At 35.7% G+C, this 15,070-nt stretch overlaps 1 protein-coding gene across 12 annotated transcripts in view; it reads left to right on the top strand.

Annotated features, from left to right (window-relative positions):
* Nucleotides 1–15,070, top strand: part of GRB14 (growth factor receptor bound protein 14) — a 127,113-nt gene that overhangs the window by 45,638 nt on the left and 66,405 nt on the right. Inside the window, exon 1 of one of the 12 annotated variants that reach the window (XM_012538171.3) lies at nucleotides 11,003–11,184. The exons of 10 other annotated variants lie outside the window; for them this stretch is intronic. In XM_012538171.3, the coding sequence (XP_012393625.1) occupies nucleotides 11,122–11,184 (63 nt within the window). In that variant the 5' untranslated portion in view covers nucleotides 11,003–11,121. Of the gene's footprint in view, nucleotides 1–11,002; nucleotides 11,185–15,070 lie in introns of those variants that run through there. One more of the 12 variants, XM_033412605.2, reaches the window with a different exon arrangement.

Below are 15,070 nucleotides of genomic sequence, written 5' to 3'. Positions count from 1 at the left end.
GGATTTTATCTGTGACTTAAAATGTGACCAAGTTTTTTTTTTAACCTTTTAATTAAAAAAAATTTTTATTTATTTTATTTTTGGCTGCATCGGGTCTTCATTGCTGCTCACGGACTTTTCTCTAGTTGCAGCGAGCAGGGGCTACTCTTCATTGCGGTGTGCGGGCTTCTCATTGCAGTGACTTCTCTTGTGCGGAGCACAGGCTCTAGGCACGTGGGCTTCAGTAGTTTGTAGCACGCGGGCTCAGTAGCTGTGGCTCGCGGGCTCTAGAGCGCAGGCTCAGTAGTTGTGGTGCACGGGCTTAGTTGCTCCGCGGCATGTGGGATCTTCCCAGACCAGGGCTCGAACCCGTGTCCGCTGCATTGGCAGGCGGATTCTTAACCACTGCGCCACCAGGGAAGCCCTAAGCATTTTCTTAAAGAGAAGTTATATTCTCTGACTTAACATTAGAATTCGAAATGTAACAGTTAAATCTATTTTGTTGTTTATATTAGCCTATTTATATTTTTCATATTTATATCTACTTTTTAATACACCTGTTCATCATGGTTTGAGAGGGTTGGATAGTAGTCTATTAATAGTGTGTCTATATCCGATTTTCCTTATATTTCCTATACCTATGTGTATTGTATGACACCTAGACATTCATAACCAATATATTTTTTATTGTGAATCACATCTTTTAGCATTAAAGTTTTCTTCATTGCTTGTTTAGGGCTTTTCTGTCCTGAGTTCAGTCTTGCATGATATTGACCACTGTATTCTTTCCTTCCCTCCTTCCCTCTGTTCTTTCTCCGTCCCTCCTTCCCTCCTTTCTTTTTTTTCTTTCTCGCCCACCCCCACCCCCCCGCCTTGCCCCCACCACATTCTTTGTTTTCAAACTTTCTCAGTCACTGGGTTATAGGAGTCTCTTTCCCACCGAATAGAGTGGAATCTGCTTTATGATTCATACGGAAAGTTTGTTTTCTTTCAGTAGGTAAGTTTGGCTCTCTAACATTTATTGAGATAACATAAAAGTTTGGTGTTAATACTGTTATACTATTTTATATTATGTTTTAAAATTTATAGGTTTTGAAGAAAATTTACAGGGTGTTCTGCCTTCTTAGCATTGTGCTCTTTTAATTAGAAAGGTTTATATTTCTGTTACCATTATGGCTATAACTACATGGAAACCCTTAAACCTCTTATTTCTTTAAACATTATCTGTTAATCCTCTCTAAGGAACAATAATAAAATTAATATTTTTCTTCTTCCTCCTCCATTTTCTACCAGCTGATTTTAGCATTACAAAATAATTTAGTTAAATTCTCCTGTGATTTATCAGTTTTAAAATAATATCTTTTGATCTCAGTAACATTCCATGTTTTTCCTCCTTCAGCTTTTATCTTTCCATGTTTCTTTTATCATTTCTGCATGTTAAGGCTTATATTACTTATATTTTATTATAGCAGCACAATTACATAGGGATTTAGTCCCATAATTAGTTTTGGTATTTATTATAGTCCTTTTACTTTGAATTTTCCAGCTGGCTCTCGGATGATTGCAATTTATCTCCTAGTAAATTCCTCAAGAAGGTTCCATGGGAACAAGATTTTATGTGCTTTCATATGTTCAAAACTTTTGAATATTGTCTGTTACCTTTACAGTCAATGAGTTTTGCTAGATTTAAAAATCTCATTTCTATTTTCTTTCCCCAAGGATTTCATGAGCATTACTCCATCCAGTGGAGTAACTAAAAGACAGTGGGGTCCACTGAAACTTGTTGAATGTTATTGTGGAGAAATACTGCAACAGATTGATTTCTCCCTTATGAGCTACTGGGGATTTTTTGCCTTGATGTCCAACGCATTCTGTAAATTTCAAGTCCAGTAAAGTTGGGCATTTTACCGTTGACTATTAAAATGAGTTTCTCTGGGGACGTGTGCCCTTCAATATGTATTTTATTTTATTTTTTAAGCATTAAAATAGTGTTTCAGATTTATTAGTAGTAAATTTGGAATAGGGAAATCAATATAGACCATAAGGAAAACTTGAACTTTCTATTCGTTTCCCAGCTACCCACTCACTTTTCATACAAAACAGACCTTGACTCCCACATCTGAGTGAAATGGGTCTGCAGAATCTTTCGGGGAATGATAGGGTACCAGTGGCCAGCCTCAAACCTTGTCAGGTCTGAAAATAAGATTACAAGAAGGAAATAACATTTCAGTCTTGTCTTGAGAGACATAACCTAGGTTCAGTTACGACTACGTTTGCCATGTGAGGGTAAAGAGCTCAATGTCCATTTATTGGTCAGTGTGGCAGAAAAGATATGCAAGATGGAGCCAATTGTTTGAGCTAAATTAATACAGTTTTTTTTTTTTTAACTCATTGTTACCTATTTTGTAACTTACTCATTCTTCTGTAGGGGAAAGAAAGACTATAGAAGAGTATGAAGAGATTAACTGAGTATAGTAAAATATGCATCCCTCAATAGAAATATAAGGAATGGAATGATAATTGTCACCCTTTTCCTAAAATCTTGTTTGAAATTTCCCTACTGTTACACTACAACTGAAGCTTTCACACCACTCTATACGGACTTCTACATTCTGTATTTTATAGCTAGAAATACACTAATAAATTTTTACAAAATATCACATATGCTTACTATTGTTCCTAGCGTATTGCTAAATACCTATTAAGCTATGGACAAATTATCAATGAACATTACACAAGTTAGCTTAATTCTCCATGTTGGGATTATAGACCAACCCACTGCACAACTCTATTCTTATTTTCAGACAGTGGAACTCTTATATTTCTTTTCCCTAAAGTATACTGACGTGTTTTATCTTAGTCGTAATCATATCTACACAGAAAGTACGAAGATGTCCTTCTCTCAACAGAGTATGAAACACGCCTTTAGTGGAATGTTGAACCCTCATTTCAGAGCAAAATAATATATGGCTATCAGAGCCTATTAAGAGGAAAATACTTAAATTCTTTTAGAAGTAAACTTTGTATGGAATGAGTTTCTGATGTGCCTCTCTAATCTTTTTTTTTTTTAATTGAGGTATAGTTGATTCACAATGTTGTGTAAGTTTCAGGTGTACAGCAAAGTGATTTCAGTTATACATATATATCTATATATCTATTTCAGATTTCAGTAGGTATTTTATTATAAAAAGTTTTCTTATATTTTATTTTTATATATTTATTCCTTTCCATTATTTTGATTTTCTTCTGGGGAGATTCCAGTTACACATGTATAGATCTCCTTTACTTGTCTTTAGTTCTCTGTTTCTAATACTTCTTAAATTTAAAACAGTTTTCTTCTCTCTTTGGTTGCCTTTTTTGTATCTGTCATCTATTACCTCGACTTTGATAGATTTCAATACATAGCATTTAAATCTCTGGAGCTCTGCTAGCTAATGTTTCATCTCCTCTTACTGTCTTGGTGTTTCTTCTCTATCCTTTTAATTGTCTGCTTTTTGTGTGAACAGATAACGATTTTGCTTCATTAATTATTTTTTGTTCTTGGTTTAATGTATGGTCTTAAATTTTATCTGTTCTTTGGCATTACTTTTCTTGCAAGTAGTCCTCATCTGCCCTTTGTTTTTCCTGTGTCTTTTCTCCTTTCTTCCCATTCATAGTATGTTTGTACAGATTTCGATGATGGTTCTGTTTTGTTATTCATCTTCAAAGCAGTGGGTTTTTCTTGGAACATATTTATGGGAGATTCATGAGGAAGACAGTCACAGTTTAAGTACTAAGTTAAAAAGACTTTTCCTTTTTTGTGTTTGAATTTTGTTTTCAGCCTTTAATTCTTCTAAGCTAAGGGATATGGGAAGGTGTGAAATTTTTCTTAATATAATGACTTCCCACTGCTACAGAGGTATGGTGTTCCTGCAAAAATGGATTTCTGACCTCCTTTTGTTTCCGTTATTTTTAAAGGATTTTTGTGCCTATGTTCATGGGGGATATTGAGAAACTGGATAATATTTTGTTGCCAGTCTGATTCTCATACCTTGCAGGTAAACGATAATTCCTCTCTCAGGAAGTGTTAGGAATTTTATCTTTTCTCTTTGAATTTGTCACATTTCCCACTATTTGTCTAACATGACTACTTTTTTGTTCAAATTAGCCATCGGGGGGCACTTTTAGTTTAAAATTTGTAACTTTATTCAGCTCAGGGAACTTCTGTCTTTTCTTTCTTTTTCCTTGTGCTTTCTTTTTTTAGTCTTTCTGTAACTCATATTCTATGTGTGTTGATCTTTTTAGATTGTTCCTCCATGGTTTCTTTTTCTTTTCATTTCTTTGACTTTTCCCTTCACATTGTGAGAGACATTTTCTCAACTTTATCTTCTGTACTGTTTATTAGTTGTTAGCTTTGTTTATTACAGTAATGTTTGGAAGTTCTGGGTTGCCTCATCCTCTACATTCCTTTTCTCGTAAGTATTTATATAGTATTTAAGATGACCTTATATTTTCTCTAAATATACTCTAAACCTAAGTTCTCTGGATCTGTCTTCACCATCTTTTCTCTTATACACAAATTCTGGCTATAATTTCTTGTGCTCTTATCAGTCTAATGCCAGTGATTTCTAGCTTCTAGAAATTCTTTTAATTTATGGTATACTGAAGGTACTTTTCTTATATCCCAGCATGGCAAAAAAAAAAAATTATTTCTTCTTTCTTAGCAAGGAAATTATCTCTTTATTTTCTTTCTCTTCCTCCTTCTTCTCCTTCTTGTCATTTTAAGGTTTGGGGGGCATGAAGAAAGTTAGGTGCTTGTTTTTTGTCTGCTTTCTTGATCTAACTATTTTTCTTAAGAGAACCTTAAAGTATATGAAATTTGAAGAGTGTAGATAAGACATTTATCTTTTTATAGCCTATACTTTTGTTAATTATAATTTATGTTGGAAGCTCAAATACAGGGAAAAGTTATAATTTTATTTATATTTGTTAATGTATTTGACCACTTGGACCTGTGTTTCTACTTCCTTGTCATCTTTGAAATCTTGACTTCCTTCTAATCTGGTAATTTCCATTTCTCTCTAAGACTCATTTCTCTGTTTCTGTTTTCCTGCCTTCTAGTCACTATTCCATAGTTTGTCTTTCACACTGAGGTAAAATTCACATCTTATCAAATATCACTACCCTTGAGGATGAGAGTCAAATTTCTGAGTATGACATAGAAGGACCATTCTTGTCTGGAAGCTCCTTCCATGTTTTTCATCTTTGTATATATTTCCATTACTTGGAATTACATTCATTCTTGGATCTTTTGTCCACTTAGGGAACTTGTCTGCTATTTCATGGTGAAGTTAAGCTCTTTCTTTTTTATGGTTCCAGAACTTTATTTATACTCAGTTAAAGAACTTAACATATAGTTGTACTTATTTTTAAGTGTCCATCTGCCCTCCTGTAGACAGTACAATACATTATGCCTCCTTGATAGGCAGCCATAATGCTCCTAGAAAACTATGTCAGGTGAAGAATACATAGGCACTTTTAAAATACTTGACTGAACTGTAGATTGGTTATACTTATCATGACTAAGGCTTATAAGTCATTCAGTAATTTCTTTAAAAGAAGAAACTTTCTATCAGAGTTTAAATCAGTAAGAAATCCTAGGGGACTTCCCTGGTGGCACAGTGGTTAAGACTCCACACTCCCAATGCAGAGGGCCCAGGTTCAATCCCTGGTCAGGGAACTAGATCCCACATGCATGCCCCAACTAAAAGTTTGCATGCCGCAACTAAGGAGCCCTCGAGCCACAGCTAAGGAGCTCACCTGCCGCAACTAAGACCTAGTGCAACCAAATAAATAAATAAAATAAATAAATATGAAAAAAAAGAAATCCTAGACCTTTTTGATGGAAGGAAGGAACTGTCAGAGTAGAGGGGGAGAAATAGGATAGAGGAAGGTCAGATCAGGCCCATCAAGTGTAAAGAATGATGCCCTGTCATATACCTAGAGAAGCAAAAGGTCTTTGAGTAATATGAGCTGATAGAACTAGAGGTACTGAGTTTGTGTCTAAAGATCTAGACTGTTTATTGCTATTAAATGCTATAACCAAATATTTTAATATTTTTCTAAAACGGGTGTTCTTAGGACAACAGTTAAATTTAGTGTCGACACTACTGACCACTAACAGAACTATGTCAGGTGGCAAAAGAATATCCAAATGATCCTGTGAAGAAGACTGTGTGCTTTTGTTCAGAATAAATCATAAGGCTAGCAACTGTTAAGACGAGAAAGGGGGCTTGTCCACCATGTAACCGGAGTGACTAGTCTTTCCACATTGATTGTGAGTGAACGTGATGCCTACTGTGTACAGAGAGCATCCTGCTAGGTATTCTGGGAGCAGCACAGGAGATGAAATCCTGGGTCCCACACTTAAGGATTATAGTCTCCTTAGACAAACAACTGGGGCCTATGAAAGGATTTATTAGTTATCAAAGCAGTGTATTAGTGTGTGCAGAGAAAGGTATGAGGAATGGAAAAGTTTAAGTCCTAAAAAAAAAGTACAAAACAAGGAATGATATAATTTAGATGGAGGAATGACTTCTTGGAGGGGTCAATTTTGATCTTTATCTTTGGGGGAGTTAATGAATATGGAGGGGCAATGAGCTACCCCAAATTGGTAGCACAATAGCACAATATACAGGAGGAAAATAGAGGGGCAAACCAAGTTGTGTTTTGTGTAAAGCAGGAGACTGGTTGATTGGTTGGCTGAAGAAGTATTTTTAGGAATTAGTAATCAAGAAGCATTCTTGTGCCTTATAGCATTTCCCCCCCCCCCATGTATAAAGCCACTTGGGGTGACAGAGTGATGGTTAAAGGGAAATTACACATGTCCCTACTTTCAGGGAGCCTACATTCTAAATGATATAAGGTGCTCACACATAGAAAACAGTAGCTGAAGCTTGACTAAACTGGTATATGATGAAGGGTAAAGAGATAGTCTGGAAAAAATAGATATGGTTTGAATCTGTAAAATGGGAACAAATGATGCCTGCTATACAGGTTTGTTAGAATAAAATGAAATACCATATGTAAAGTGCCTAACACTTGACAGGCACTCTGTGTTTGTTGTCACTCCCTCCTTTTCTACCTCTCAGTTCTAAGGTAGTATGTGCAAAGAAAAAAGAGGAGAGATGCTTGAAGGATGAGAGATCAGTGAAACTTTCAGAAGAGGTGGGACTGGTCTTGGGCCTTAAAAGATTTGTGGGTTTTAGAGAGTGAACGTTACAAAAAAAGAGGTGGAACTCGAATGTGCTTCAGGGAGCTCCAAGGAGCTTCTGTTCATGTTGAGTGGGAGAAGAGGTCTGAAAGGCAGGCTTGGAACCTAGAAGTTGGCTGGTGCTTAGGTTGCATTCTTCTGCCCAGATTCCACCTTGTGCACTGCTTCGACCAAGTGTTGACATGTTGCCATGTGTCAGCTCCTCTGATATGCAGGAGTTATCAACTTGGAATTCCCCATAGCAAATAGCATAGTACTTTACACATAGTAAGGCCCTCTATGCATATTTATTAGGTGAGTTAGTAAAACAAATGCTTAGGAACATCAGAAACAAGGGTGGTATGAAGATGACATTTTATGCTAATACTACATCAAATTATATAGTACAATGTGGGAGAGAATATTGTAGAGTAGAATAGTAGCGTATCTTGGAGAGGGCCAGATGTGGTTTTCACCTTGGCTGATTGACTTATGTACTTCGTGGATTTGGATAAGTTTTTGCAATATATTCTTGTATCTGAGACCATTTTTAGCCTTCTGCTCTTCTGGCGTCAGTTTCCTCATCTATTGAATAGCTAGTACCTGCTTCATAGAGTTGTCATGAGGATTCAATGAAAACTAGCTCAATGCCTGGCCCATACTGGGTGCTCACTTAAATATTATTAATTATCATCATAATACTTATTATTTATTATTTTTGTGTTATTCTTAATTCACATTGAAACTTTGATATGCATATTTTGAGCGACAAAATTCACTCTTGTTCTATCAGTGTTGAGCAAAGAACAAAATAATGTACAGTGCTATTCTATAGTATTTCATTGTTGACCTTGCTATATTGTTTGCAACCCTGTTATATCAAAATTTAATTTGTAGGGCTTTCCTGGTGGCGCAATGGTTGGGGGTCCGTCTGCCGGTGCAGGGGACGTGGGTTCGTGCCCCGGTCCGGGAAGATCCCACATGCTGCGGAGCGGCTGGGCCCGTGAGCCATGGCCGCTGAGCCTGTGCGCCCGGATCCTGTGCTCCGCAACGGGAGAGGCCACAACAGTGAGAGGGCTGCATACTGAAAAAAAAAAAAAAAAAAAATTAATTTTGTAAATAATGATCTGTGATACAGTCTAAGGAGAATGCATCTTAGGCCCAGTCCTCTGCAGGAGCAGTTCACGGAGTATTTTTCATCACCTGCCTTGGGCTCTTCCAGACCATACACAAAACTGATATCCTTGATCCTCATAGCAATCCCCAAATTGTTGACCATAGCTTTTTATCCCCATTTAGCAGCAGCTGAAGAAATTAAGGCTCAGGTGGCAAGGTTAGTGAGTGGTGCAAGCCATTTATAATAATGGTAAAAAAAAAAAAAAGCATGGGCTCAAGTTAAATTTTGAATCAGTGTCTACAATAACTAGGAAGTGAGATAAAGCAGTCACTAGGAACACGTGGAAAAGATCGCTGAAAAATGAGACTCTGCCTGTTATTAAGTGTGAGTGTTGTCTCATTAGTCTTTCAGCCTGCTGACTGTGAAAAGTGTATTTGAGTTTTTTTCAAAGACCTTTTTGGCAACATAGAGTCACAAAATGCCACATTTCACTCTTCATGGTTTTCACTGAAAATTTATGAACTTCAGCTTTTCAAGAGTTCCAAAGAGATGACCTATCATACTTCAGCAGTTCATTGTCTGTAGAATAGTTTTTAAGGACAGGTATGTTGCACTGTAATGAATATAGAGCCTGGACATTGTTTTGACTTGAAGGATGCATTTTGGTGTTTAAAAAGCTCTATCATGTGATGTAAAACAGCATCTCTGACTCCCCATTCGCCTAGACTTCAAAACTTGCAGTCGGCTTTGAGAACCTCACTCTGTATCTCCATCAGTTATCAAGTTCTGCATAGTCTTTTCTCTTACTCACTTTTCAAAGCAAATGTCGTTTCCTCCTTGAAGCCTGCCGTGATCTCACCTCTGATGTGTAGTTTCTTCTAACTTGGTGCACCCCTGGTACTTGGCATTTAATCACAGTGAGACTCAGCCCTTTACTGAATGTGATTTTTAATTTAAAAATGAGTATCTCTATTTCACTATGAAGCAGTGACCATATCTTACTCATTAGCATGTACTTATCACCTAACACACTGCCTGGCACATAGTGGGTTCTTTGCCTCATGATTTAGTGGAATGAATTGCTTTGATTATGGTGGAACCCTTTCTGAGACCAGAGATAACACTTCTTTGTAATATTCAAAGCCTAAATTGAGAAAAGAAGAAAGAAAAATTGTAGATAATAAACTTGAAATTATGTAGTAACCATGGGCTTTGTTATTGTGTGCCTGCCAAAAAAGTGACTCAAGGTTAAACCAAAATCTTTTCCTTCACAAATGGTGACTCCCCTCCCAGTATTAGTAGATTTTTGTTGGTAGTTTTATTTTAAAAGACCATGATAAACCTAGTAGGATAAGAATAAAATGAATGCCCACAAATTAGATCTGCCTGTGACTTTTTTACTAAGTGAATTCCCCCCCAGCTGCCATTGTGAGCGAGCTGTGTAGGTTTTGAAATTCAAAGTAGGGAACCCTAGAGTTTGTAGTGTCTCTTTTTTTCTTTTGAGGAATATGAGATCACCGTGCATATAAAACACACCCAAATGAACTCTGCCCAGTAGCAGTCTAGATAATGAAATGGAAAGTTTGTATCTGAGTTGCCGAGAATCTCGCATTTTGCCCTGTTACTACGACAACCACTTTGTGATCTAGAAGTGACAGGGAGCTTCCCTCAAGCTGAACGCAGCATGTCATTCTCTGTGTCCTGGTTGAAGAGCACTGAGTAGGTGCTTGTTAAGGAATCGGTCCAAAGGGAGTTTATAATATAAAAACTCAGATTAGTTTTAATATTGCAATAGTTTTTGTCATTTTTGTGTTTCTCTTACTCTTTATTTAGACATTATTGAAAATTTTCTCATTAACCAGAAATGGACCCTTCTCCAACCCTCGAAAATACTGGAATACAATTTTTAGTTATTGTAAGAAAAAAAGGCAAAATGGTTGTTAAACTTTTGAGAATGCTTTGAGCATGCTTATTTAAATGCTTTGAATTGAATGAAATGTGCTCAATTACACAGATCTGTGCTTTTAAAAAACATTAGCATTTGCAATTCATACGTTGTAGTTTAATGCCCCATTTATATTTAACAGTATTATTTAGGTTGATTGTTAAGGTAATATTTAACAGGAATAGTTAAGTGTGTAGCTTCAAGGACAGCTAAAAGGTCCATAATACAGAAATTTTAGCTGTTTAGGAGACGAAGTACATAAATATATATTAAAATCCTTTTATTATGACTTGTAAAGTTTAACACCTTTGGACCAATTCTAACTTCAGGATTATTTTTTGTGCCTCATATAATATGTTTCAATCTACCCATTTATCACTTTTATGAGTAGCATAAGTAAATTTAGTGCATCTGCATATTTATACACTTTAAATAGACCAATGTAAACAGTTTCTTATCTGCCATATGTTGAAATGTTTCAGTAAAGTAAAGACATAACTGCCTAGTCAACAAAGAATGGCATTGAATTGCACTGTTTTGGAAAAAAAAGTTAAGTGAACTAGATGGCTGTTAATCTGGTTCTTTAAATATCATAAACAAAAGTATCAGAATGTGTTTCCAAGGACAAAGGCGGAGTTTTCTGGGCTTTGATTGGTTGCTGCCTTGTCCTGTCCCACAGCCATCCTTAATTGGCTTTGGTAGATTGGAATCACATAAGCAGAGTGACATTTATTACTTTCCTAGTTGTTTCTTTGCACTGAGCCCCGAGATTCCCAAGGAGTAACTGTAAAAGATTTCTTTCATTTCGTCCATGATCTACGGGAGGGGATCACTCTAAGAAGAGCAGGCATGAGTTTGAGTGCAAGAAGAGTCACTCTGCCTGCAATAACGCCCATAGTTCTACAGAAAAGGGTATGTGACTTCTGCCTTTTTTCTTTTCTTTTTCTTGCTGTTTTTTAATTTCCTGTTACTGTGTTTATTAATGTGTTGGAAACTTTCGTTACATATCCTGAGAGAGGCTATAATTCATTGAGGCTATAGGTGATTAAAGGATAGATTATTGAAATTAGACTATTAAAAAAAAAGCTGGGCCAGAACATCTCTGTAGTACGAAAAGCTCCATGTGAAAGTAGTTTGGTCTCGATTTCAGGGCGTTGTGATAGAGACTGTATTGAAGATTTTTCTTTCTTTTTTTTTTCCCCTTCTACTGTAACTTCAGGCCTCTTTGCCTTTAGTTCAATAGGCAATCTGCTAGCTATTATGTTTTATATTTGTTTACTAAGGAGCAGATTCTTTGTTTCACTATAATTCGTGATACATCCATCTTCATTGTTGAATGGACGATATAATTGTTTTACTGTTTAAAACATATGGCACCAGTTTCTTTTCCTCTGGTTTTCTACCCATTTCTATTGAGTTTCTGCTTACTTGCTTAAGAAAAACTTTCCATTAAGTTCCCTTGTGAAAAGGCTTTCTGTTAATTATTAATGCAGTCAATCCTGTGTGTGAAATATTTTGTCTGTTAGTTTTTTGTAAAGTTTATTTCTGTGTCTTACTTGCCACATCGTATTTTATAAGGTAATAAATACACCATGTGATGTAGCATTTAAGTAAAGCTGAATATACTAAACTTCTCTTGTAAATATACCAAATAAGAACCGTGTATTGAAATCCTTAAAGAATCAAATCTGTTGTATAGCAAAGAAAAAGCACCAAAACACATTTTGACACTGTGCTTTCTGAATGGTTTTGGTGATACTAGAAACTGTAATGTTTATTTCCGTACCTGACTTTTAATGGTTAACTATTAGTGTATTTCACTAAGTCAAAGGTCATGGTTTAATTTATTTGAAAATGACAAATCTTACAATTAGGGTGTCTTTTAAAAGAAGTGTCTCTTTTCATTGTTTTTAAGTTTTAGGTTTTTAATTTTTTTTTTATCCAGTTGACTACTTATTCACCAGGGACATTTTACTTGGCAGTAAAACAGTATATGATAATTTTGCCAACATTTGTTCTTATCTTTCTTGATGTCTTTCTTTCATCTTAAGCAAATTTAATTAAAAATATTTTGCATTGAGCTGGAGTCTTTATTTTGATGTAGACTTAGTAGTACATTAATAATGACCATATAGATTACCTGAGTCACTGGCAATGTGAAAAGGTATAATAGCGTATATCAAATCTATATCCTTGTGTTTGGATTCTTCTTTATCCAGTTAATACTTTATCCAGTTAATAATTCTTCTTTATCCAGTTAATTAATAATAATTTCTTTGGATTAACCAAGAAATTTTCATCATGTGGTTCTTTTGCACAACATATTGGTGTGGTGGAAAGCATGCCACCTGGATTCTCCATTTCCTAGCTGTGTGATCTTGGGCAAGTCATTTAAACTCTCTGAGTCACTACTTTCTCACCTATAATGTAATAGTGGAGAGATTTTCATTAAATGCTCTCTTCAGTCTTATTTGTGTCTATAATTCTGTGACTCAAATAATATATTTTGAATTTTCATAAGTATAATAAAATATTTAAACCATTTCTTATTAGAGTATAAAACATTAGAAGAAGATGCTATCATTTTCAAGGATTTGGAGCAGTTAGTCTAGGGGAAATTTGTATGAGTAAATTTGTATGAGTAAAACTTAGCTAGAATATAACACCCAGCACTGGTTGGTAAGTAGCAAAACAGGATTACTCTGGAAAGCTGTGATTATAAGTGATGTTAGGTCTGAGCTGCCAATGGATACATCGTTGTGATTTCTCTTGGTTCTTTTATAATAAGCTTCTAGTCAGGTTTCTATTATAATAATTAACATAAGTCAAAATTCCCTAAGCCCAAGTCCATGTTATTGCTTTCCAGTTGGTACACATATTAAATGTTCATATAATTTAGCGCATCATTTGCTGAAAATACTTAATGCTATTTCTTTCTCCCAACAGTTTAATCCCCAGAGGACCCATTGTTGATAAGACTGTTCTGAAAATCTTAGTATCTCTTATTTTAGAAACTGGGTGTTTTTCTGACTAAAAAATATCCATCTGCTCTGGTCACACCATGCCTTTGTTTTCTAAGATAGGAAATTATTCCACACTTGTAATTAACTTGTTTTCTATATGCACCATAGTTTAAGATGATACAAATTAATACAAGCATTTCTCAGTATTTTGGGGCAGCTTCTCATTTTCCAAAGAACCTAGGTGCCTTTTCCACAGGCTTGGTATAGAGTTGGCTCATCCTGAACGAGTGGTTCTTGCAAAATAATTTGTCAACTGGAATCCTAATCATTTGAAAGGCTGAGGGTATTTCTGAAAATGCTTAATAGTTTTAGGGAGTAATTTTCTTATCAGCAAGCATATCTGATCTAAGTGGGCATAAGATCTCCTGAGATTGGTTGGGAACTTGAACTTTAAACACGGCTCTTAACATGGTATGGGTCTTTTTCGTAGCACATTAAATATACTTTCATCTTTGAGGAACAGACTAGTTCAGTGGACTCTCTGTCAAGTAAATTGGAAATAAATTTTTGACTTTTTCTAATTCTATCAGGATCCGATTTCCTTGATTCTAGTTAATCAAGGTTCCAGTGAAGAAAGTTTCATCATCTCTCTCAGAAATGATCGCATCCTCATCAAGTGTTCTGAATGAGCTCTTCACCTCATAGCATTTTTCTCAGATAACTAGGTTATGCCTTTTTTTTTCAAATGAGAAGACTGAGTCTCTTGGATGTTGAGTGACTTATGCAAGATCACCCAGAAGGTCAATGGCAAAGCTAGAAATAGAATCTAGGTCTTGTGACTTCCACTGTGTTTCTCTTATTAGATATGTGTTACCTCCTGAAATTAATATGTTAATGAAATTGCCTTATGGTGTGTATAACTGCCATTCAACTTCTAGTCTGGAATTAGCTTAGGCAAATCTTTTCATCTTCCTCTGCACCTCCACCAACTCCCATATGCTCTAGTGTAGAAAACATTTTATTCAGACAGCAATTGTAAGCAACAAAGTGTGTGTGTGTGTGTGTGTGTGTGTGTGTGTGTGAGAGAGCGAGAGAGCGAGAGAGAGAGAGAGAGAGAGAGAGTATGAGAGAGAGAGAGAGATGGAAAGACAGTTTTACCCAGCGTTCATTACATCAAGAAACAATTTTAAGGTCCCAGAGAGTTAACAAAAACTCAAGCATTGTAAGGCTTATACTAAGTGCAATATAAAATTCACATTCTTTTTATATAAAGGTTGGAAGGTCTGAAGGCCAGATGCCCATATTCTGATTCTGTGGGTAGGAAGATTTCTACCTCTGTCAGATTAAAATTGTTCTGCAAATTGTTTCCAAGCATTTCTACATTCTTTAGCCATACTACAATTATGAGAGACTTTCATAGGCACACAGAATTCTAACGTGTCTTCCAGAATCTCAGAGAAAAAAGGAATACTTTTTAGAATATATTTTTTATAAGATTCAAATCATTTGAAAATCCAAAATTCATGAGTATAATATGGAGCAATGCCATTTATCAAAAGATCCAATTCCCCATCTATACAAGAGAATAGTTTGTTATATTCATTTCCCTCCTCATACAATTAGAATTATTGCTGTGAATTTCTAAAAACAATTTTGTAAAGAATGAAAGAATATAGATCATCATCATATCACTATTTTGCCCAGAAGCTTTTAAATACATACAAAATCAGTCCAAGCGAATGTAGCATTCACTGTGCTTTGCGGCCTTTGAAACCTTTGGGGGTTTCCTCAGCTTCATATGAAGCCTCCACTCCAGCACATCGTTTTTCTCCTTG

The sequence above is a fragment of the Orcinus orca genome, chromosome 7 (assembly GCF_937001465.1).
Source record: "Orcinus orca chromosome 7, mOrcOrc1.1, whole genome shotgun sequence".
In the NCBI taxonomy this organism is placed as follows: domain Eukaryota; kingdom Metazoa; phylum Chordata; class Mammalia; order Artiodactyla; family Delphinidae; genus Orcinus; species Orcinus orca.
The sequence above is the reverse complement of the archived record's forward strand: the minus strand, read 5'-3'. Positions and strand labels throughout refer to the sequence as shown.